At 35.9% G+C, this 25,757-nt stretch overlaps 1 protein-coding gene across 4 annotated transcripts in view; it reads right to left on the bottom strand.

The window, feature by feature from the left end:
• fliI (FLII actin remodeling protein) overlaps window positions 1-25,757 on the bottom strand; it is a 436,796-nt gene that overhangs the window by 308,758 nt on the left and 102,281 nt on the right. For all 4 annotated transcript variants that reach the window (XM_090376949.1, XM_090376950.1, XM_090376948.1 and 1 more), the window contains 3 exons: window positions 20,813-20,913; window positions 6,393-6,512; window positions 5,660-5,718 (listed from right to left, as the gene is read on the bottom strand). In XM_090376949.1, coding sequence (XP_090233075.1) covers window positions 5,660-5,718; window positions 6,393-6,512; window positions 20,813-20,913 — 280 coding nt within the window. The remainder of the gene's footprint in view (window positions 1-5,659; window positions 5,719-6,392; window positions 6,513-20,812; window positions 20,914-25,757) is intronic.

Below are 25,757 nucleotides of genomic sequence, written 5' to 3'. Positions count from 1 at the left end.
ATCCAATTTAGCATCTATCGAAAACCTACAAACACTGGTATGCTTTCTACATTATAATAGCTATCGCCTGTTCACCTGCAAAAGATCGATTATCTTTAATCAATTTCTAAATGCCTATAAATATTCAACAACAGAACTAAATGCCTATAAATATTCAACCATCGGAAGAAGACGTGTTACTTGTTTGTCTCCTGCTAATAAAGTCAATGCACACTTGCATGAAAATTCAAAATTTTAAATGAGCCAGATGAAAATATTACCGTGAAGGAGATAACGGTAAAAGAATTAGATGAAATCTTTTGTATCGCAGAGTTTTCTGCGATATTTATTTCGCCAGGGCCCAGAGAAGATTGTTGTCGATTATTGGAAATTGACAGATGAAAAGAGAAAGTCAACACTGTTCAAATATTTCCGCATCAGTCATTTCTTCATTGTGTATTTTATGTCAGAAGTTCCCAAACTTTCTCGGTTCACGGCGCTCTTAGTGTCTCAGTAATTTTTTCAAGGCACACCCAGACCAAAATAAATACCTAACAGTTCTGTTTAGTAGTTAGGTAACTCATATAACTATGGTAACTCATAACCTGTATCATGTAACATTCTGATGTCCCAATCATCTCGGCGCCTCCGTAGCCAGGTGGGCAGGAGCAGCAGTGTGTAGCACACGTTTCTTGATTAGACCAGGGTTCAAGCCCATGCCCACCAAATATGGAGGATGCGGAAAGGTCAGGGAATGACCACTGCATATCCTCAGAGCAATATGGTCTTAGCTGCTAATTATTATTATTACTACTACTTAGCCACACGGTGCAAAAAAGCCCGAGGCTTATTGTTGTTGTTGTTATTTAGTTTTTAGGAGCATTAGCAACTAAGGCCATATTGCTCCGGGATATGCGGTGGTCATTCCCTGACCTTTCCGCATCCTCCGTATTTGGTGGTGACGGGCTAGAACCCCGGTCTAATCAAGAAGCGTATGCTACGCACTGCTGCTCCTTCTCACCTGGCTACGGAGGCGCCCCCGAGGCTTATGCTGCACCAACCAAAAATAAAAAATAAAAAAATAATTCCCAAGTTACCCTGAGAGAGAGAGAGAGAGAGAGAGAGAGAGAAATAGTTCCATTATTTTCAATAGCAGTGGTAATTAGTTGTTTCAACTGTGGCCATCATCCCTTCAAATTGCTTGTCTGAAATTAACTTTCTTAACTTTCTTGTGGAATGACAATGTCTTCTTTAAGTTTGCCACCAGACAAACTTAGAAATTTATTGCAAGAATACTTAAAGCAATTACTATCCTTGTCAAAAGCAATGTGGTTACAACTGCTTTATAAACTGCTGATTTCATGGAAAAATCTTTATCTCACTCCATTTGCAGCCTGCTTGCATCATTCTAAAACATCTGCAACAGACCATTAATGTTAAGAAAACTAGTTCACAATGCAGCCAACCAGAGATCTGTATATAATATAATCACCAAAATACCAAAAAACAGATGCCACCCATGATATCAGCAGCTTCAGATCCCATAACACAAAGTCTAATCTCATGCATCAGGAAGCACAATGGGATTGCCAAAGGCAGAAAGTGCTAACTGCACATGACATAGCTATTCTTGGTGATCCTACTGTCCATAAAACTAGAAATATATTATGCAAAAAAAGATATGTGGAATAGGACCATAGTTTTCATGCCAGAAGAAAGATGCTTGCTGATATTAAACTTAAATTCTGTAGACTCTAATTTTTGGGAAATACATTTGACGGAAAGTTGTTCCAGAGAAATCTGAAATAAAAAAGATATATGAGGAAGAGGATATGTTAGTCCTGTGAATCTGGAGATGGAGAATGAATGGGTGTTGTCTGGTTGAAGGATGTGTTCAGTTTGGAAGAGAATGGTGGATGAAAATTCAGAGAGTACCATGGAAGTATCGATAAAAAATAATACAGAAACTGAACATCTATGAAGCATTAGTATTAAGCAAATGATGCAAGAAACCAAGCTTATACAGCATCAACCAAAAGAAGGGAGAAAAAAATCCCCTTTCACCTATCCATCCAGTCCAATAGCTTTTCTAGTTCTTCCTTGAATTCATTCAAATTATCCACTTCCACAACAATGAATGGAAGTTTGTTGCAGTAATCAATCAAAAGTTGGCTGAAGGCAAACTTCTACACATCTAATCTGCAATCATCTTTCCTCAATTTGAATTTATACCCCCTTATGTGCATAGTCTGGGCACAAGGAAGAATTCCATCAGCACTGAGTTTGCTCAAGCCATTCAAATCCTTAAACACCTCTATCAGATTACCTTGCAGATGCCTAGTCTCCAGATGCAATAATTTGCAGAACTGAATATTTTCTTGTTAAGAGCACTCCTTTGTTCCCCTTACCAATCTCACTGTCCTTCCCTGCACCTGTTACAGCAGATCTACATCTCACCTAAAATGAGGCCCCCAGAGCTGTATGAAGTACTCAAGATGTGGCCTAATCACTGCCTTGTAGAATGGCATAATTTATGAAAATGAAAATCATTATGAAAATCTTGTATATCATTGACAAAACCCCATGAGCAGTATTTTATGTGCAACACTATCAAAAGCTTTCCTAAAATCCAAGTATATGATATCAAAATATTTTTTTCATGCAGTTCCTTTGTCACTGCATCACAGTGTCCAATCACACTGGCCAGACAAGTTCTCACCTTAACAAACTCATGCTGCGACTGAAGTATAACTGCATTCCTGTCTAGATGGTCCTGCATTACTTCTTTGACCAGTGATTTCATTATTTTCCCTGGACCTGAAGTTAAGCAAACAGGTCTGTAATTACTCATGTTACCTTTTGATCTCCCTTTGTGAACTGGGGATACTTTGAATACCTGCGGTCCGCAGGGACTTCCACTGAATCCAAAGATGCTCTCATAATTATGGCTAAGGGTTTGCTTACCTCCTTTACTGCCTCTTTTAATATAGGCACTCCCTCCCCGGCTTGCGTAATACTAGACTTACAGAAATTCGACTTTACGTAAGTTTTTTCTGGCTGGTGCAAACTTAAAAAAATTGTCGAAATGTATTTTGCATCCCATATAAATGAATGTCCCGTCACCACCAAATACGGAGGATGCGGAAAGGTCAGGGAATGACCACCGCATATTCCCGGAGCAATATGGCCTTAGTTGCTAATGCTCCTGAAAACCAAATAACAAACAAACAAACAATAAATGAATGGAGGTATCATGAAAATATCATAATGTGAACCCAATAACACTTTTTTTTTTTTTTTTTTTTTTTTGGTAATTCGTTCCAAGACCTTGGAAGTTGAAATTTTCGCTATATAACTAAGCTATTTATCTCTATAAAAGATTATTTTCATAATGAAAATTGCACTACACTTTCATTAATTTTGAATGTCTTTGTGATATTTTTTCTAAAACATTTCTGGAGGTCACTACCATAAAACAATAAAAACAATTTGCACTTTCCGGTTTGTTGTTGTTGTTATTTGGTTTTAGGAGCATTAGCAACTAAGGCCATATTGCTCCGGGAATATGTGGTGGTCACTCTCTGATCTTTCCGCATCCTCCATATTTGGTGGTGACGGGCTTGAACCCCGGTCTAATCAAGAAGTGTGTGCTATGCACTGCTGCTCCTTACCACCTGGCTATGGAGGCGCCTCACTTTCTGGTTTATTGGGCTTTTCTGTTAGTGCAATCTCTTATAAACAGGTAGTAAATGCGATCTTATTGCATTTGCAATAATACCGATAAATGGAATTCTGTGGGTTTTTACATTACGGTATTATGGTGAAATGAGTTTCCCCCTTCACTGAAATCTTCAATCATATAAAAAACATAAATAAATTTTCAGAATCTTCTCTTAATTCCTATTTACTTATTACAATGGTGAAGGGAGGGATTCAAATAGTTCATAGTTTCAAGTTCTGCATAAGCATTTAGGGAAATTCCGACTTACATAAAAGTTGACCTACGTAGAGTTTTGCGGAATGCAACCCTTACGTAAGTTGGGGAGTGGCTGTATAATTGGACAGATCCCATCCATCCCAATGCCATTTTTTTTTTTTTTTTTTTTTTTGGGTTTAAAGCAGATTCTTAATGCAATAAGCAGGTCATTAATTAATCTAACTGCCCTTTTGAACATAGTCAATCCATGGTAGCATGATTTTTGAGATTTGTACAGCGTTCATAGCTTTTTAGAAGAAAACTAATACAAAAAAAAAAGAGAGCCCAGTTTTTCAATCTTGCTATCAGTTTTTTCCAGAGAATTAGTAAAATTTCATTATCTAATTATCAGAGTTTTGTCTAATAATATTACACATAAGGTTCTAAAGAATTAGTCATTACCACAGGTTTGGCTAATACTAATAACATATAAAGTTATTGTAAACAATTAGTCAGTTCATAATCATATTGCCAAAAGTCTGTCTGGTAATGCAATTACAATAAAATAAAACTGATCCTCACTGGTTATTTTATTATAACATCTACACCGATTCTATGATAATACTCTAGATAAGGTTTAGTCGACTATTAGTTAATTCAGTTAAGACTTTCTGGTTGCAGGGTAGTTTGTAAGATTCATTATAAGTCTTTGGGCAATCTCTGGAAGGGCGTATTCAGGGGTGGGCAGAAGGGGCATAGCCCCCCTTGTTTGTTTGTTTGTTTGTTATTTCGTTTTTAGGAGCATTAGCAACTAAGGCCATATTGCTCCGGGAATATGCGGTGGTTATTCCCTGACCTTTCCGCATCCTCCGTATTTGGTGGTGACGGGCTCGAACCCCGGTCTAATCAAGAAGGGTGTGCTACACACTGCCTCCTTCCCACCTTAGCCCCCCTTAACCAAAAATTAGAAATTAAAGAAACAGAATGCAGGAGGCATTCTAAAAAAACAACTCAAAAGCCTGGTTGCCATGCCCCCTTATGATGTTACCTGGACCTGGTTGCCATGCCCCCCTTACGAGTTTATTTCCAGAGATCAGTGGCATATCCAGGTATGCCACTGATCTCTGGCTCCTTAGTACAGTGTAATATTAGATCAAAATCAATTATGGTGTAGGGACCCTGGTATTCTTTAAGTTTAGGTCAAAGCATTGTAATCTTTACAACAAAATGATGTAAACTGAATTATATTTGAAAACAACGCTATTGAGCATTGTGGTAACCATGTGCAACTCACAGTGTACCATAATGGAATTCTGTTCTTGCCAAAGAAAAAATTCCAGGGAAACAGCTATGAATCCAAACAAAGAAAATTGTAATGCTTATGGCACATGACAGTAGTAATAAAAATTTTTGAATTAATGGTCATTAAATTCAGCTGCTAACTAAACAATTTCCTGAACTCAATTTTAATTAGAGAAATTATAGTAATAACAGTAATCTGTTGTAATTAATATATATATACTAGATTTCTATTGAAAATACAGCACTAGTGGATAATGAATGTTTTACAAATTCTGTAATATATATTACCATTAGCTCACTGGAAAGTTCAACATTACAGCAGAGATATATAATTTTGAAATGATACAGTAAACAAGGTAAAACAGCACAATTTATATGGAGTTCTATTTTTCCAAAGTCATTTTAAACAAGTTCAATTATAACGTTTTATTTTTTTTTATTATTTTTTTAAAATATACTTACAGGTAAAGCAGTGAGTTTATTTCTTGACAAATTTAAAGTTTCTAATTGTTTCCAAAGGTCTGAAAAAGAATTTAAAAAATATATATATTTCAAATTTAGACTCTATGAAACATATTTGTAAGAAACATGAAAATGAAGGCTCTAAAAGCTGAACAATATAATTAAAAAAAATAATAAAAAATTCAGTCAATCCAGGATGTTATGACATCATTTCTACAAACAATCTGCATATATATATATATATATATATGCACTTAACATCTTCATTAAATTGAAAAAATGTAAATAAGGTATTTAAAACAATGATTAAGAATTATATTATTATTCTGTGAAATACTATTTTATTTACTTAAATTTTCTATACTTGGCTTCCACTGTCATGATTATTTTATTACTTTACTTTATTCTGTCAAGTTAATAATTTGCTGCAATGCTGAAATTTTCAAATCTTAATTTTTTGCTGAGCCACTTACAGAAATTATATAAAATATAATCAGAATCAAAATTTTTCAAACATATCTTTATTTGTTATTGTTTTCTAGATGAAAGAATAACTTTTACAAGTTTCCATGCTGTAAATCAAGACTTGGCAAAATGAAAATTTACTTTTATTATGGAACAGTGTATTGTGTTATCTGTAGTGCACAAAGATGAGATTACAGAACCATATAAAAATTATAATTAATTTTAGCTAGAGAAACAGAACTATCAGCTGTTCAATATTATAACTTACCACCTATATCTGGTAATATTTCTGTAATGCAATTATCACTTAAGTTCAGCCGCTTCAAATTTGCTAATGAATAAAGAGCATCTGGAACACGAGGCAAGGCATTCTGGGAAAAATCTATATCTGTAATTAAGTTTATAAATTTTACCTTTTATATTAAAAATATAAAAAATTTCTTATTACAAGATATACAAGAGATGATCAAATAATGCTGAAATATATTAAATTAAAAAGAAAAAACATTGTTTTTATTGAACTTCTGATTATTATATTTCTTTCTTTCTTTCTTCTGATTATTATATTTCTTTCTTTCTTTCTTCTGATTATATTTCATTTTCATATATCTCCATCTAGTTCAATTTACTTTTCCCATTTCTTCAAAAAATCCATTATTTGACTGAAAAATTAAAAATATCCTGAGTGAGGCTTTCAGCTCGGTATACAATGAAAAATGGTGATCTCTTAGCTCATCCTTGAGGAAACATAAAAAAAAGTCATAGGGGGCAAATTTGGTCTATGGGAACTGTTTTGATGCTTAACTTATGTAATGTTTCCTTAACAACTGAGGCTGTCTGAACTCCTGCATTGTCATGGTCCAGCATCCAGATGTTTTCAAATCAGGTCTTTCCTGGCCCATTTTTCAATATGAGTTTAAATTTTGCCTTTCATATTGAAAATGAGCATATGCTTGCCAGCAGACTTCACAGAATGTGCCTTCTTCAGAGGTGGAGAAGTGATGTGCAGAAGCATAGCACACCTCCACTGGATCAAAACTTCATTGTTTTGATCAAGGACTCATCTCCGGTGATTATTATACTTAAAATATTATTTTTCTAACATTAGTGTTTCTGAGGCAGGTTAGGATTGCCATCTGTCAACAGATATCAACTCTAACTTGATTTTGTTCAGGAGCAACAAGTTGAAGGACCCTATGTGAACAAACATGTCATTCCAAAACACTGTTTTCACACTGAATATTTTGAATGTTAAATATAAAAATGCTTTGTGTGCACCTATCACTAATACCCATGACCCCCACAATATTTCTGACTGCAACTTGTTTGTCTTCAAGGAAAACAGCATATGTACCAATACCAACGTAAGCTATTGATTTTTATAGTCATGTTTTGTACTGGTTCTTCCAACGCTGAACTGTTTATACCATCTATATGTGTACAATCTGCAAATGTTCTAATGTTTCTGATAGTGTTTTGTTCAGTAGGACACAGAATTTCACATTACCTTACTGTTTGCTCATTAATTTTCCTTTTCAAGCTTTTCAAAAATTATTGCAGACTTGCAGAGGCAAAAAACTATACATCAGAGATGAATATCTGACAGTTTTAAATATATATAGTTTTCATTAATAATCATTTTAGGTGAAGGTAAAGAAAGCCAACACAAGAACTACTGCAAACTTCAGGGAACTTAACCAGAAAAATTGGTTTGCCGCTACTGCAGTTTCTCCCTACATTCTCAGTAAACAGATGGTGCGTGTTATCAGTAGTGGCAGTAGAAGTTGTTTTTTCCTATTTTAAAACAGCAGGAAGGGGGGATAAACACCCTAGGACTTGGACTGCCGGGTGTACCCGTAAGTAAATTTCAGTGGCAAAAACACTCATGAACTCCAATAATAATGAGAAACTGCTTTTAATAATGAGAAAAAACTAATCAATACATCATTATTGGTAGTTGCAGTAGAAGTTGTTTTTTCCTATTTTAAAACAGTGGGAAGGGGGATAAACACCCTAAGACTTGGGAAGTCTGTATGGTGTACCAGTAAGTAAATTTCAGCCCCAAAAACACACATGAACTCCAACAATCTGCTTTTAATAATGAGAAAAAACTAATCAATGTTATCGACTTTTACTGCCACTACTGATAAACATGCACCGTCTGTTTACAAAGAGTGCAAGCAGAAACTGCGGTAGCGGCAAACCAGTTTCTATTGGTGAGTTTCTTGAAGTTTTTGATAGTTCTCATGTTGGCTTTCTTTACCTTAGCCTCATTTTACATTTTGTGTTGTAAAATTAGTCTCAATCTTTTTTTTTTTTTTTTTATCATTTCTCATATTAAATCAGTCAATCAATCCAAATTACACTGCATTTCAAATTTTCATACATACCCAGACACCAATACAAAGAAAGAGTACGATATGCAAATTAATTTTCTAATTAAAGTAGGGTTGTAAGGTTCAACACAGGCATGGATTGAATTTGAAAAATGTATGCATTTCTGCATTCAGTTTCTGTTTTAACTCTGGTACCTCCAGTTACAGAGAATGATGACTCAATATACCACTGTAAGAGTTGTTTTTCTCTATTAGTAAGCTTATGCTAGATATGTATAGCAAATAATGTACAGAGTCTAAGTGAACAGCCAGGTGAGTTCTATAAAGAAGAAAAACTTTCAGTTTTAAACACACAAAATGACATTAGCAAATTAGACTTATTGTTAATGGTGTCATCTCTACTAATGAGCATAAGACCAAGCTCTCAAGGCTAAAAGTCAGTCTCTGTCACTGGGAGAACCAAAGCAGCCCCAAGACAGAAATTTAACACAAAAATACAGAGAACACTGCTTATTGTGATCAGTTCAGGACACAGCTTAATTGATAAAAATAATTGATGTAACAGAAATACAGCTGTTTGGCATTGTTACATAAAAAGGTGGAATTGGACAGTAAGAAAACATTAAAAAAAAAAACAATATAAAATAATTTAATTTAATCTTTCACTATTTCTTCAAAAAAAGTCATCAATAAAAATGAAATTGAAAACAAATAAAGAAAATATTAAAATAAAGAATTAAAAAAAGATTGATACTCTACTGTAACACAGTCAGATTTGTAGGAGTATAGATAAAGTACTTTCTTTCGTGGAAGTAACGACACTGACAACCATACAAAACAACATTTAGTTAGTTAGTTAGTTAGTTATTTGGTTTTTAGGAGCATTAGCAACTAAGGCCATATTGCTCCGGGGACATGTGGTGGTCATTCCCTGACCTTTTCGCGTCCTATGTATTTGGTGGTCACGGGCTCGAATCCCGGTCTAATCAAGAAGTGTGTGCTACGCACTGCTGCTCCTGCCCACCTGGCTATGGAGGTGCCACAAAAACAACAGTAGCAACTGTAAACGCGATGTGTCAGAATTAAAGACCATTATGTAATCACTTCCATCACACGTAAATAAAAAGCATTGAAGCAAAAAAGCAATAACATAAACTGAAGTGCTGATTGCTATAAATGTTTTTTTTTTTTTTCCTATGTACAGGCACTCCTCTAATTTCGTACAAATAACTTACATACAACTTGTAGATAAGTACAAAGCACAAAGTTTCTCAAAATTAATAATAATACTGTATATCAAAAATATATTTGACAGTTTTGAACAATGCATGTGAAGTAGCAAAATCAGCTGCCGTGTGTATGATAACACGGCGTTAGCTGCCTGCACGCCCGTCTGCTGCGAATGTTTGTCTATTCCTGATCCTCACCTCAATCATCCTCACTTGGATGATTTTCATTCTAATGTTAAAGTGGTTCACATGCTTCCCAATACCACCTCCCTCTTACAGCCAAAGGATCAGGAGGTTATTACTAGATTCTAGGCTTATTACACTCAACAAACTTTTAAGGAAGCCTTAACAGCAACAGAAGGAGAGGGTAGAATGACCTTAGAGCCGTTTTGGAAGGGATATAATATCTACAATGCAATCAAGAATACAGATGCTGCCTGGCATGGGATAACATCATGAAATATGAATGGGATCTGGAAGAAACTCATCCCACAATTTGCTCATGACTTCTGTACATTTGAAGAGATAGAGTCAGTCTCAAAAAACGTGGTGAAGCTTGGAAAATAATTGGATCTCAAGGTGGAGTAAGAGTGTGTTTACCAACTGTTGGAAAGCCACTCAGGAACTGAGTGGCTTTCCAACAGTTTGGGGTTCAAGATCCTAACACCGAGAGGTTCAAGATCTCGGGGTTCAAGATCCTAACACCGAGAGGTTCACCAAAGTGGCAGCAGATGTAAACAATGCCATTGCCTGCTATAAACTAATCTATGAAAAGAAGAAGAAAAAAACTATGCAGATTAAAATCCATAAAGTTTTTCAAGAAAGTGGAAGTGAACATATGAAATCCATACCACACGTGGTACCACGACCAGTCAATCTGTTCCCAATATGTACAATACCCAATATCCCAATATATATAATAATGTCAGCAAATTAAACTCATGTTTATTTTTGTTCTTGTATACTGAATCTTGTTTATACACTATAGAGTACTGTTTACAGGTATTAGAATAAATTACTTTTGAATAAATACTGTACTCTACATTATTATGCATTGTGTGTTTTTTCTGCCTCACTTACAAATCGTAAAATTCTGTAAACAATACTGTACATATGGCCTGGTGAAGTTTGTTGGAGGATTATAATCTTGTTAAGTTAGGCTGTACTGTACATATATTTAGTATCTACAAGACCGAAGTTGGACTTACGTACTTGAAAAAAAAAAAAAAAAAAACCCAATTAAGTACATAAGTTGAGGGTGCCTGTATTAGTAAACATCTGATCAGAACTTCATGAAACTAATAACATTACATAAATGATAACATTATCCATGATCACAATAAAAAGTGTGCACTGCATATATATTCCTCTAATTATTTCAACACCTGAGCCGAAATATAACCCTGTAACCTTTAATCCTTTTCTATGTGTAGGGAAAACATCATTCAATATTAGAGGATGAAGATGAAGTTAACTTTTATTATTTTAATTGAAAGTTTTCTACCATACACCACTTAGGTTCAATCTGTTATTCACTGGTCAGTAAAAACTTGCTTACTGAGACTGCCCACATCTGATGATGGACCAGTAAGGCTTAAAATCCATTATGTATCCATTATTTAAAACCCAAAGCAGTACCGTGAGTTTTATATACATAACAGATTCACATTTTTTGATGCTATTTATATTAAAATGATATTATTTTAGCAATATAGGTCAGCTTGGCTAATGCTGTTGTCACTAATGTGAGTATAAGCACAAGCTTTCAAGGCTGAAAATAAGTCTCTGTCATGGATGGACCCAAGAAAGACTGAATTAAGAAATGTATAAATTTTCAAATTAATTCAAAACAATTCCTGAATGTATTAAAAATTCAATTTTAATTTTAAAAAAAGTTGGAATTATTTACATTGTGATGTCAATAGTTGAAAGAGTGATGTCACAGGTCTGAAAATGTCAACCTCTTAAGGATTAATCCTTAAACATACCAAGTTCACTCTACTGTAGAGAATCAGTGATGACTCACAAATGCAATCTTTAGGGGATTTCATATTAAAATTAAGCTGGAACATGATATGTTTGTCTATGCTTTTTATTACCACAAGCCAGATGACTTTTGTCATAATACTTTGCTGGAATAATTAAATAATATCATCTAGTGGCACCATTAGATGATAGCATGAAATTTCACTAGTAGAACGGGTGCCAAAGGCAGCACAAGAGGCTGCCTTTGGCCAATTTAAGTTTCTGACTCCCATAGATCATCCAAGGAAAGAGGTGGCAGTAAAGAAGATGATAATGAAAATAGAATTAAAAACAATAGATTCCATGAAATAAACAGGGGAGATGAAATATTCTCTGGATGGAGTGTTGACCGGCCTGAAAAGTTAGGAGCACTAGTTATGGACTGAATTTCAGCAGTATCTCAGGTTAGGATGGTTAGGGTGTACAGGAGTAGAGTTTGTTGGGGGGTGAAAGTTTGGTTTTTAGGACCATTAGCAACTAAGGCCATATTGCTCCAGATATGTGGTGGCCATTCCCTGACCTTTCCCCATCCTCCATATTTGGTGGTCAGCGCCTCCGTAGCCAGGTGGGAAGGAGCAGCAGTGCGTAGCACACACTTCTTGATTAGACCAGGGTTCGAGCCCGTCACCACCAAATACGGAGAATGCGGAAAGGTCAGGGAATGACCACCGCATATTCCCGGAGAAATATGGCCTTAGTTGCTAATGCTCCTATAAAAAAAAAAAAAAAAAATTTTGGTCGTGGGCTCAAACCCTGGTCTAATCAAGAAGCGTGTGCTATGCACTGCTGCTCCTGCCCACCTGGCTATGGAGGCGCCTTTTAAGTTGGCATCACATAAGCACTAAGCTTAGTATAAAGACTGTGACCGATGCTCAGTAAGGTTATATGACAGGTTATGATGGGTCACTGGTGTCTAGGTGGTAAGTTCTGATTTGAAGTTTTGTCACAAACATTTAAGGAATAAAGTGCTTATCCTTTACAAAAACAGTGTTTAGCAAGCAATTTATAATGTTTTCCCGGTTTCTATTTTTTTTTTTTTTTTTTTTATGAAAACCCGAGACACAAGAGGTATTAGAACCTGTAGAATTAGTACCGTGTATGGGTTGGAGGTTAAGAAGACAAAAGACGATATTTGTTGACATTAGACTTGAATTTCTGTAGATTCAGAGGAATAGTGCCCATGGAAGTATATGAAGAAAAGGCATGCAGCAGAAACAGAATGTATTTGAGAAAGAGAGTGGAGAGACTCTGTCAGAGATGAGTCATTAATTAACCTAACTGTCCTCTTCTGAATGAAATTTAGAAGCCTGAGAGATGTTTTGGGTTTTGGGGGCACTGCCCCAGATGTGGGAACAGTATTCCATGGTAGGGCAGATTTGCGATTTGTACTGAGTGAACAGCTGTTTGGAAGAAAAGTAATGCCGAGAGCAAAAGAGAAAACCAAGTTTTTTAGATGTAGAGGAAGCAACATTTGTAATGTGCTTGTGCCAAGGGAGATTAGAAGTCAGGGATATACCCCAAAAGAGATATATCATCTTGCCTAGAAATCGGAGTGTCACCAAAGATAAGCATAGGAGCAGAAGAATCCTTTTGTGAGATATAAACAGGACTGAGTTTTAGAAGAATTGAAATCAACTAAGCTGTCATTGCCCCACTGGAGAATTACCTGGAGATCAGCATTTAAGAAAATGGTAGCAGATATTCGAGAAGTTGAAGCTGATTGAGCAGGGCCAGGTTTCTCAAACTGCTAAGTGGAATGCAATGTGCTATCATCAGCAAAACAATGGATAGAATTTCTGGTCAATGGAAGAAGGTCATTATTATAAAAAAGGAAAAGAGTGGGGGTAAGAACTGAACCTTGGGGACACCAGCATTGGTGGAGAAGTTAGAAGACAGAGAGCCATCTACCATCACACTCAGTGAGCAGCCTGAGAGAAAACTGGATAACCAATTACAAAAAACATTTGGCATACCACAAGATGAAAGCTTGTTTAGAAGACCTTTAATGCCAAACACGATTGAAAGCCTTTCAGATGTCAAGAGCAACTGCTCATGTTTCACCAAACTTTTCCATCGAAATTGTCCATAAATGGGTAACATAAACCAGAATATCACCAGTGGATTGACACTGACAGACTCCATAGTGGCGATCGTTGATCAGACGGAAGGTTTCCAGATAGTTTAAGAGTTGGCGGTTAATTGATTTCTCCATTACTTTAGAAAGAGTAGAAGTAATTGCAATGGGATGATAATCGGATGGGAGGGATTTGTCACCCTTTTTAGGAACTGGATGGATATGAGCAAATTTCCAAGCAGAAGGAAAAACATCTTTGGAATAAGAAAGTGATAAAAGGCAGGAATAAGTTCAGGAACACTCATTTTGAGAACAAGTGGAGAAATACCATCAGGACCTGGAGCTATCTTAGCATCAAGATTCGTCAAAATGCTCTGACATCCTTTTGACGGAAGACTACAGGAGGCACTAAATGGAGCGTGTTGGGAATGGTGGGAGATGTTTTACCAGGATCATTAATACATAAGTTGGAAGAAAAATGGGATAGCAGGTCAGCTTTATTCTTGGCTGAAGTGACAATAGAACCATATGGTTTTGACAGAGGTGGGAGCAGAGATGGGCAAAAGTTGCAGGCAATATTTTTTTTTTTTTTTGTTTGTTTGTTATTTGGAGCATTAGTAACTAAGGCCATATTGCTCGGGGATATGCGGTGGTCATTCCCGACCTTTCCACATCCTCCGTATTTGGTGGTGACGGGCTCAAACCCCGGTCTAATCAAGAAGCGTGTGCTATGCACTGCTGCTCCTTCCCACCTGGCTACGGAAGCGCCTTGCAGGCAATAGCTTTGGCAAGAGACCAGAATGCTCAGCTACTATTAGGGCAAGAAACAAGTTTTCTACTCTTAGCCTGTTCAAAATCTAGTCTGGACTGATTAATAACTGCTTTACAATTGTTGCGAGCTCTGGTGTAGGTAGAAAATGAAACTGAAGAATTGGAAACGAGCCAATTACGATATACAACATTCTTCTCTTGAACAGCCTTAGCGCATTTATTGTAAAACCAAGGTTTGGATAAAGGATGAGATTTTAAGGTGGAGTGTTGAATAAAGATTCCATTCCTACAAGAATAATTTCACTGACACAATCTGAGCAAACGTTGACATCAGAAGTTTTGGAACAGTAATCCAACCAAGGAAAAGAAGAAAAGAAATCTCGCAGGTCACCCCATTTTGCATTTTTGTAATGCCAAACAATACGAGGTTGGGAATAGCCATTAGATAAAGGTTCCAATGGAGAAGAGACAATCACCAAGTTGTGGTCTGAGGTGCCTAAAGGACTACTCACTTCGACTGCATACTTAGAAGGGTTGTTTGTGGGAAAAAGATTAAGCGTGTTGGCTGTATGGTTAGGATTGTCTGGTATTCTGGTCAGTAAATAAACAATCTGTGCGAGGTGATTAGCACTTGCAAAAGCCTCGGTATCTCAACCAGCTGGGTCTGTGTGACTAGAAAACGGAGCCAGCTGGAGTTGTGAACATTAAAATCACCAAGGAAAATTGGACTGGAGAAAGTGAAGTTGCAAAGAGAGGAAGTCAAAGAGTTCCAAGTGATTTGTGGAGTTGGAAGAACGGTAGAGACACAGATGATTTGATAGAATGAAGTAGAGAGATTTTAAGCCAGAGAAGATCGAAAAGAGGAGATTCAAAATTGCCAAGTCTCTGACAGGAAATATCAGAACAGACATATGCACAAGTACCACCTTTGAGATGAAAGGAATCATACAGCGAATAATTTGGGCAACTGAGATGAACAGTGGTTGAATCAAACGATAACTGAGATTCTGTCAGAAAAAGTACATGGTGTTTGACAGACTGCAAGTGGAAATGGACATCACTGAGATTAGATAGAACTGAGACCATGTATGTTTGTGGAATGAACTATGAAGTGTTTGGGAGGTTTAGATCTTTTTGCAGAAAAGTTTACTCTATTAGTTTGACAATTCATGGTGTATTCAATAGTAAAAAAAAAGTGGGGAGGGAATAACAAGCTGTATAAAGTAATGAATTTTTTGGATACGGTGTACACATGATAAGAATATACCCAGATCCTTGACATAATGTGGCCACGACAATGCCTCCACACATACACACTACTCAGTCTCACTCTAGTCACTATCTGGCAGAGTAGAAGCAGCAAGATTATACAGTAGCTAATCTGGAAGCCTCCTAGAGAGTTACCAATAAATTCGGTCCGGTGTACTTACTAGCAGCCAGCCTGCGAACACCATTTTAGAGCTGTACCCTCGAAATGCAAGGAAGTTTTGATCACGCCATGGTGTTCATCATAACCTCAAAAGACATCAATCATACTGCATGATGGACGAGATGGGGGAGGGTTGACCGGAACTTAGCTCTGGAGACTAAACATGGGTTTCACCACTTCAAGCCTACAATAAGCAAAGTAGCGGTATTGCACCAGTTGATGAGAGTCATCTACCACCTAGATATTTAAAACACAGGTGAAAAATGAAAATCCATGGTAGAAGTTGAATATGCTCACTATCAAAACTCACTATCTTGTTATGCTGTTGAGATGGTTCTCTGAGGTGTGTGAGACAGGTCAAGTACAGTCAGTCCTCGTATAACATGTGTTTACACTACACGAATTCGATCATACATGATTTATAAATAGGGGAACGATATCTTATATAACACGAACCGAATTCGCTTATGCACGATTCGCCTTTGTGTTTATAAGAAATGGCAGTTGAACGCAACACGATAGGAATGAAGAGAAGATTCTGAAAATGTATTTGTTTTTTATATCAGTGAAGGGGAAACACATTTCACCATAATAACGTAAAAACCAACACAATTCCAGCTATTGGTATAATCGCAAATGCAATTAGATCGAGTTTACTACTAGTTTATAACAGATTCCACTAGCAGAAACGCAACTGGAAATTGTTTTTATTGTTTTATGGTAGTAACCCCTAGAAATGTGCTTTAGTAAAATGTGAGGTGTTAATAGTATATCTCTGCCTTTACGGTGTTGTTTATTCAGTTGCTACACGCGCGCAGCTTTGGTTATGTGCATCAAGCGTGCCTCCTCGTTTTGTAATTGTGCTCTATTCCCTAAAAATGAGTAAAATACTTAAAAGGTGTGAAAAGGAAGTGTTCTGGTGAAGACACTGCAGATTCAGAGAGAAAAAGAAAAGCAATACAGTATCGATAAACAGAGGTGGACTGGGTCAAAAATTCTTACCCGGGAAAATTTATAGTGGCCTCATACTATGGTTTATGGCCAAAATCACACCGGCCTCTGGCCCACCGAGGTTTCCCCGGTAAGGCTTATGGCCAGTCCGCCTCTGTTGATAGAGAAAAAATATGAAATTGTGAAACGCTTTGAGCGAAACGAAAGACCATGTGATAAAGCACATGCTACAGGCCTAAATGAGGCAATGCCGAGAATTAGAAAGAATGCAGAGAAAATAAAAACAACTTTCATAGCAGGAACAACTCAAAGTGTAATTAAAATCCATTAGATTAAGACACAAAGAATTGGAAGAGATGGAACCGCTGTCATCTGTTTGGATAGAAAATCAAACAAAAAACAAGTTTGCTTACGATAGAAGCAAAAGCATTAGCAATATTTTATTATGTAATAGTCGTAATAAAATACTTATTACGATTTTTTATTTTATTTTATTACGATTATTTATTTTATTTTATTACGATTATTTATTGTGTTTGGTAATGTTTTGGTTACAAATGTGTGTTCAATCTTGGGTGGTCAGCACCTAACCCTATTGTTCCCATCGGGCCTGTTGTTTGTATTGCACGATTTTGCATTGCACGAGGGTTTCTGGGAACACAACTATCGTGCTATACAAGAACTGACTGTATTTCATTGACTGAACAATATTTTTATTTATTTTTTCCTCCCCCAGTCAACTACAAACAGATGAGAGTATATGAATCGTGTTGTTTATAATTCTCTTTGTAATTCTCGGTGTTGCCTAAATGAGGCAACACCGAGAATTACAAAGAATGCAGAGAAAATAAAAACAACTTTCATAGCAGGAACAACTCAGTGTAATTAAAATCCATTAGATTAAGACACAAAGAATTAGAAGAGATGGAACAGCTGTCATCTGTTTGGATAGAAAATCATCAAACAAAAAACAAGGTTGCTTACGATAGAAGCAAAAGCATTAGCAGTATTTTATTACGTAATAGTCGAAATAAAATACGTAAGTATTTTATTACGATTATTTATTGTGTTTGGTAATGTTTTGGTTACAAATGTGTGTTCAATCTTGGGTGGTCGGCACCTAACCCTATTTTTCCCATAGGGCCTGTTGTTTATATTGCACAATTTTGCATTGTACGAGGGTTTCTAGGAACACAACTATCGTGCTATATGAGGACTGACTGTACTTAGGAATGTGCCTAAAGGAGAGACTTTTCTTTTCTGAGCATGCTAAGTACATTAAGAGCAAAAATTTAATTTCTGTGTGTTAAACTCCAGAGGGTTCTCAGAGTGAAGTGAGAGATCACTGGTAAGAATGTGTATATACTATCCTGACTTATTCTTCTAGGGCTTGATGTGCAAGGCAACCAACACTTTTGGCTGCTCAGAGGTTTACTCTCCTGAGCATAAGTGGTACTTGCCATTGAGCATCTATGGACATCAGAGCAAAGGAGAATCAATGAAGAATTAATACAGATTTGTCAAAGTTGATGAATTAATTATGAGAAAGAATGACTTACACTTCCTTCCCTCCAAATCTATGGATTAAGCCATTGCTACAGTTTGGGCTGTATACCTATTTCTCGCTTATTGGACATGGTTTGAAGCTCATATTGAATCAGTTTGGTCTCACAAAGTTTGGACTCTGTACTTGTGCAAACCAGAAACCAGAATCATGATATGCTGCTATGATAGCCTCTTTCAGGACTTATTAGATGGTCTCGCTTAAATTTTGTTGATACCACTTGTTTGAAAATAATGTGAAATATCGGAACAACTCATTGTGAAAACAAAGCTTTTCTAATGATTGAAATAAGACCACTGCATTAAGTAGAAAAAACACATGAAAGAACAAGATATTCTCCCAACAAAAACATATGAAACAAGACCTTCTCCAAACTGCACACATGTGGATGAAATTTTCAGTGTCAATGTTGTTTATAAACATAGACGTGTGCTGTAAAAGTTGTCAAAGGTGTCTCGGGCATTATTATGCTGGCCTAATTCTAAGAACCAGATGAACAAGAAACTGTTTTGAGTTCCCTATCACTAATTATCAATCACTTGCTAATCTTGCTTAGAACTAGCAAATGCAATGACTGCAGAAATAACGAATCACTGATTACTATTACAGCCAAATATCAGTGGATGTCCCGATACATCCCAACATTTAAGAGAAATAATAAACCAAACATAAAACCCTCGAAAAAACAGTCCTTATGGGCTAATTGTTCCTTTCTGTGGTATTTTTATTTCAATAGTGCTCATTCTTCGGGGTGTGGGTGTTTCTCTCTTTTTTGCAGGGAGCCATACATTCGTTCCCAAAGGGTACTGCTTTTCTGTTTTTTATTCTTTTGTTTATTTTATTCTTTATTTTTAATGTTTGTTTTGATATAGAGATGGTTAGGTTCATAGGAGCAGAATAGCACCTTGCTTTACCTCTAACCCTATTAACAGCATTAATTATTTTTCTGTATTTATTCTTTGGTTATGGGGATACATGGTTATATCATTTTAAATTAAATTAAATTTATGAAACACTTGAACATTTCTTAAATTAAACTAAATTATTATCTAAATTTATTAAAATTTAATTAATTTAAAATGATATAATCATTTTTTATATTTCCCATAATAAATTATTATACAGGATTTTATTTTAGGGTGGAATGTGGAATACAGATTTCATCCCTACAAGAATAATTTCCCTGACACAATATGAGAAAACATCAAGACTGAAAGATTTAAAATGGTAATCCAATTTTGCATTCTTGTAATGGCAAATGATGTAGGGCTGAGAACAGCCTTGAGAGAGAAGCTCCAGTGGACTCTCTCTCTCTCTCTCTCTCTCTCTCTCTCTCTCTCTCTCTCTCTCTCTCTCTCTCTCTCTCTCTCACTCTCCAGTCATTCTCTGCCAAGTTGTGACTTCACCAAGTTCTAATCTGAAATGCCTAGAGGACCACTAACAATGACTAGCATTGACTATTTTGAGGGAATGCTGGTGAGAAAAAGATCAAGAGTAGTGGGTGGTTAGAACTGCCTAACATTTTGGTAGGTAAACCAATAAATTGTGTAAAGTCATTAGCATCACAAAAGCTTTGGGATATAAGTTCCCTGTAACTAGAAAGCTGAAGCCAGTTGGAATTGTGATCATTAAAATTACCAAGAAAAACTACTTCACTGTTAGGAAGGTTGAGTTTCAAGTAGAAGAAATTCGGAAAGTTCTACTAATTTCAAGAGTTGTAGACAAATTTGACAGAATGCAGTAAAGAGATTTTAAGCCAGAGGAGATTCCACATTAGAATTCTCTGACAAGAACTACCACAGATGATATACACATAAATACTATCATTAGAAATAGATTGTAGGTGGAAGTGGACATCACTGAGAATGGAACACTGAGACTGTGTATATTTGTAAAATGAACAAGTAGGTTACTGAGAGGTTTAGGTCTTTTGTAGATAAGTTTGTTCATTTTTAGGTTGGTCTATTGGAAAATGTAATAAGTAAAACTCTAAATCATACTATTCTGATATTTTTTGTTTCTGCAGGGCACAATATTTATGATTATCCAAAATAAATATGGTCACTAAATGTAACACACTCCTCCAAGATCAACAGTAAGTTTTAAAATGAATGCATTTTACATACACATGGAATAATAAAATTTTATATGAAGAGGAAATATGGCATTAGCAATATGTGACTCATATTCTAAATTCAACACAATTTACCATGTATAAAAATTAAATATACATGAATATTGTATACTGTGTCAGATTAATCTTTAATTAAAAATTTCACACAATAAAAAAAAACACAAAACTATATTACCTGAAAGGTTAACTATATCCAGTGATGATGGGGTATTGGAGAGATTTCTTTGTGTATCTTTCATATGAAGAGTTTGCAAAGATACAAGGGCTGGCAATTGTCTGAAAGGAATTAGATATTATTTCTGTTAGAAAAAATCTGCTTATATAAAGTAATAAAAATAATCTTTAAATGCAGACGATCTAAAATTTATTCTTGTTACATTAACAACATTTAATTACTTAAAAGGATTAAAGACAGTCAACCCATACAGTGAGATCTGCAAAAGGGCACCCATATGAGAAAAAACTTTGAATAAGTGGATTAAACAGCTTGACAACCAGGCACTGTAGAGGTGGGTGGGTGTGACTGAGGTCCCCACTAAAATGCCATTCTCATGCAGTTGTGTCAATAAGGCTCTGAGAGGTAAGAGTAAAATGAATGAAGGTAAAATTTTCACTGTTATGAAGGATTCCAGAACTAGGGACCATAACTTCCAATTACAGGGTAAAAGGTTTATACCGGATTATAGGAAGTTTTCTTTTATCCGGAGAGCTGTTTTCTGAAAGAAATTACCTTCATGGGTAGGTAAGGCCAGCAATTTGAAAAAATTCAAAGGTTAACAAGACAGTTACCTATGTGAGAAGGGAAGTACATAATGTCTATTTTCTTATCTACTTTTTATATAGCTTACATTTTGACATTAAAAACATCTTTAGCAGGGTTAGCTGAATTTCTGCTTTAAAAAAAAAGTTACAAAAAATGTTAGAAAAAAGGGTTGAAAAAACAGGTGGAATAACATCCATGTTATGGGAATGGTAGAATGAATTCAGTTAGTAACATTTGTGATATACAGTAATGAGATGAGAGATACAATATGCGGTATATATGTTGTAATGGTATAAAAGTGTATAATTAAGGTGATTATTTTGCATAAAGCATGACACTACACATAAGATTCACTAGTGAACAGGTTAGTGCCATTGCACCATGTTTTGTTCATAGTGAACTGTCAAAGTAGGTAACTGGCATTGTTTTAATTGTACCTCATATTGCAAATACCTTCACAATGAGTTACTGCACTACCTTGAATAAGTAACACTTTGCCAATGGAGAAGACTAATGTTACTTATTCTTGGCAGATACCATCACCCAGACGGCAACATTTCAAGGCTTGTTGGCCTCTCCTCGTTATCTGCTTCGTCCAATTATTTACTTCAGCAGCTCATTACAAACGAAACATGGTGCAATGGCACTAACCCATTCACTAGTGAATCTTACACATAGTGTTATGCTTTATGCAAAATAATCACCTTAGTTTCTACTATTGCACACCATCAGGCATCTCTCATATTGTCGATTTAAACTTCATAACTGGATTGTCATGATTGCAACACCAGAATACTTACCCGCCCACCGAGTAGAGGCCAACAAACCTTGAAAAGGTGCCGTCTGGGTGGTGGTATCCGTCAAGAATAAGTAACATTAGTCTTCTCCATTGGTGAAGCGTTACATATCTGAGGTAGTGAAATACCATGGCAACTCATTGTGAAGGTATTCACAATATGAGATACAATTAAAACGATGCCAATTATCTACTTCGGTAGTTCACTATGAACAAAACATGGTGCAATGGCACTAACCCATTCAAATGTGTATAACATAAGAGACAGATATAGTGTGAGTTTCAAGGTTATGGAAAAAAATTTTCCTGTTGAAAGTATATATGAAAACAATAGTAAACATAAACTACGTTTGTTATAAAAATTTCAATATACTACTGAAGAAGTAATGACTTTAACCATATATGGAGCAAGCAATTCTAATAAATAAAGATCCTGTAACCTGCACATGTAGACTTCCACTGTGTTGAAATATACTTTCAATTTTTAAATTGTAAACTTATAGTCCCTCTGGAGAATATTTTGTTGTAGATTATTTCAAATGAATCAAATTTCAACACAGAGGAAGTTCACATGAGCATATATTATTATAGTTAAACAATTCACCTAATTGTTTAACCATAATACACAAGAAATTATAGTCCCTTTGGAGAATATTATGATGTAGATTTCAAACGAATCAAATTTCAATGCAAATTAAGTTGTCACGCACATATATTATTATGGTTAAAGAATTCACTTAATTGTTTAATAACCATAATACACTAGAAACAATATACGGGTATATAGGTATAAAAGTGTATAACAGACAGATATATTATCGAAAAAATTTTCCTGCTGAAAGTATATATGAAAACAATAGTAAATGTAAATGGACTCCAGCTATATCCACAACCCAATGTATAAGAGAATATTTACAATATAGGAAACAGAAATTAGAAGAAAAATCCCAGTGTTTCCCAACTGCCGTCAAAAAAAACCACAGCCCAATTTATGAAAGAATATTGCCAATGTAAGAAAGAGAAATTAGAAAAAGATAATCCCGAGATTTCTGAACCCACATCTAAAACTGCCGCACAACGTATGAGAGAATATCGGCAATGCAAGAAAGAGAAATTAAAAGAAGAAAATCCCAACTCTTCTTCTCAGTCTACATCTAAAACCACCGCATAAGTATGAGAGAATATTGTGAACAAAACAAAAATTTACAAACAGTTGATGCTGAAATCCCTCAAACAAATTTTTGTTGCTATGCCAATATAAATCATAACAAGGCCTATAAATAAATCAAAAGAAAAACTGATGATAATCCACTTGGACATAATTGGTATGTATGTCACTGGTTATGGTTTAAAAAGGATAGGAAACCAGTTCCTGAAAATGAATATGAAATACTTCAACAAGGATTTCTTACGAAGGTTGTAAAAACATCCACTACTTGTAATACTTTGTCACAATTCTTTAAAGAAGGAACCCATACCTATTATGTCAACATCTAATGATTTTGTATATTCTGGGTATTCCACTCATTAACATCAATTGGATTTGGTGACTGAGCATTCGATTTCACCACAACTACCACTTATGCATATTCGTCATTTGTGGTATGAACAAGGAAAACATGGAATTATTTGACAAGTTATAAAAGTACCAGTTGATGTAGATACAATAGTTCATCAATTACCTAGAGCAGCATTTCCCAAACTGTGGTCCGTAGACCAGATCCTGGGGGTCCACAAAATGGTGGTCGACCACATATGTACACTGGTGTTCAAAGAAAGTGCTTCACCCCTTAAAATTGTAATTGTCGTCCTAATAATGTAAGTATATGGCAATATTTCTTACACATTGCATCAGATAAGATTGACATGCATAGGTGATGATGTTTGTTATTTGGTTTTTAGGAGCATTAGCAACCAAGGCCATATTGCTCCGGGGATATGCGGTGGTCATTCCCTGACCTTTCCGCATCCTCCATATTTGGTGGTCACAGGCTCAAACCTCAGTCTAATCAAGAAGTATTTGCTACGCACTGCTGCTCCTGCCCACCCGGCTATGGAGGCGCCTAGGTGGTGATGTAATATTGCATCAGCTGTTATTTTCAGCTATATAAGCAAGCTCTGCAAGAGTTGCAGTCATTCCTTGCTTGTGTCAGGATGGCAAGTTACGTGCAGTTGACGCCACAAAGAAAGAGTGCTATTGTTGCTTTAAGTGAGGAAGGATGTTCTTCCCATAATATTGCTTATAGAGTGTCTTGTAATCAGTCCTGTTTTGGCAGATTTCTTGCCAAAACAGGACCGCGTTTTGAAGCGCTTATGCCTTAAAAACCATAAAGCTTCTTCGTCTCAGCTGAAAAGAGAATGGGAAGAAAATACAGGAGTGGTAGCAAGTGCAGTACTAGTCAGAAGATACCTCTTCAAAAATGGACTTGTAGACTGTCATCCTAAAAAGAAGCCCCTCCTCGCACAAAAAATGAAAAAGGCTGATTAATTTGGTGTAAGGAGCATGTCAAATGGACCCCTGAACAGTAGAAGTCAGTTATTTTCTCAGATGAAAAGAAATTCAACCTGCATGGTTCTGATGGGAGACAAATAATTCACCCTAGACGTGATGAAGAATACCATCCAGACTGTATGGTGTCCACAGTGAAATTCCCTATCAGCCAAATGATACGGGGGTGCATTTCGTATTGCAGAGTAGGTCACCTGCAGTTTATAAAAGGTTCTGTAAATGGCAATGGATACCTGGCTATATTGGAAGGAAAATTACTGCCAACCATTAGAGACCATTTCAACCTGCCAAGTAACTGCATCTTTCAGGACAACTGTGCTCCTTGTCATCGGGGAAAAAGTTTAAGTAGGCACTTTTGTAGTTACTTCAGCATTTCTGCATTAGAGGTTTGACAGTAATGTGTTTACATTTGTTACATTTGGTTAAAAAAAATGGTTGGAAGAACAGTTCATTACAACTCTTAGCTGGACAGGACTAGACCTGAGAACTGTTGGCATTGTGTGGAATCTGCAGTTGCCACAAAGAAACCAAAGAGCTTTCCACTTCAGGAAGCCATAATTTGTGTCTGGAGTCACGAACTATCAGTTGATTATCTTCAGAAATTGACCTTGTCAATGCCTTGATGGTGTGCTGCTGTCATCAGGGCTAGAGGCAGTTCAACAAAATATTAGTTTGCACCTGGTGAACTTTTCATTTTGTTTCCCATTTAAAATGATAAACTGAAGCAAATCAAGGGCATCTGATAACATTTCAGCCAAAATCGTTATATTTACCAAAACTGTTGTATAAAGTTTGCAAATGCTCATTTTGGAATATTTTGAGAGCACCTGTCAAATATTACTTAGCTTTGCCTTAACTAACTATTAATAAATATCTTTTGTTTATATTTCTATTTGTGATGCTAGTCATTAATGTAACATACCATCGTGAGAAAGGGTTAGGAATGTGAAATTCCTAGATGATGCATTTCTTTGAACACCAATGTATATATATAACATATGCATATGTTGTATATAGGGGTCCGTAAACTTTTTTTGATATTTGAAGGGGTC

This window comes from Mastigoproctus giganteus, chromosome 7 (assembly GCF_048544385.1).
Source record: "Mastigoproctus giganteus isolate SK-2022 chromosome 7, ASM4854438v1, whole genome shotgun sequence".
NCBI lineage: Eukaryota > Metazoa > Arthropoda > Arachnida > Uropygi > Thelyphonidae > Mastigoproctus > Mastigoproctus giganteus.
This window is presented reverse-complemented; position numbering and strand designations above follow the sequence as displayed.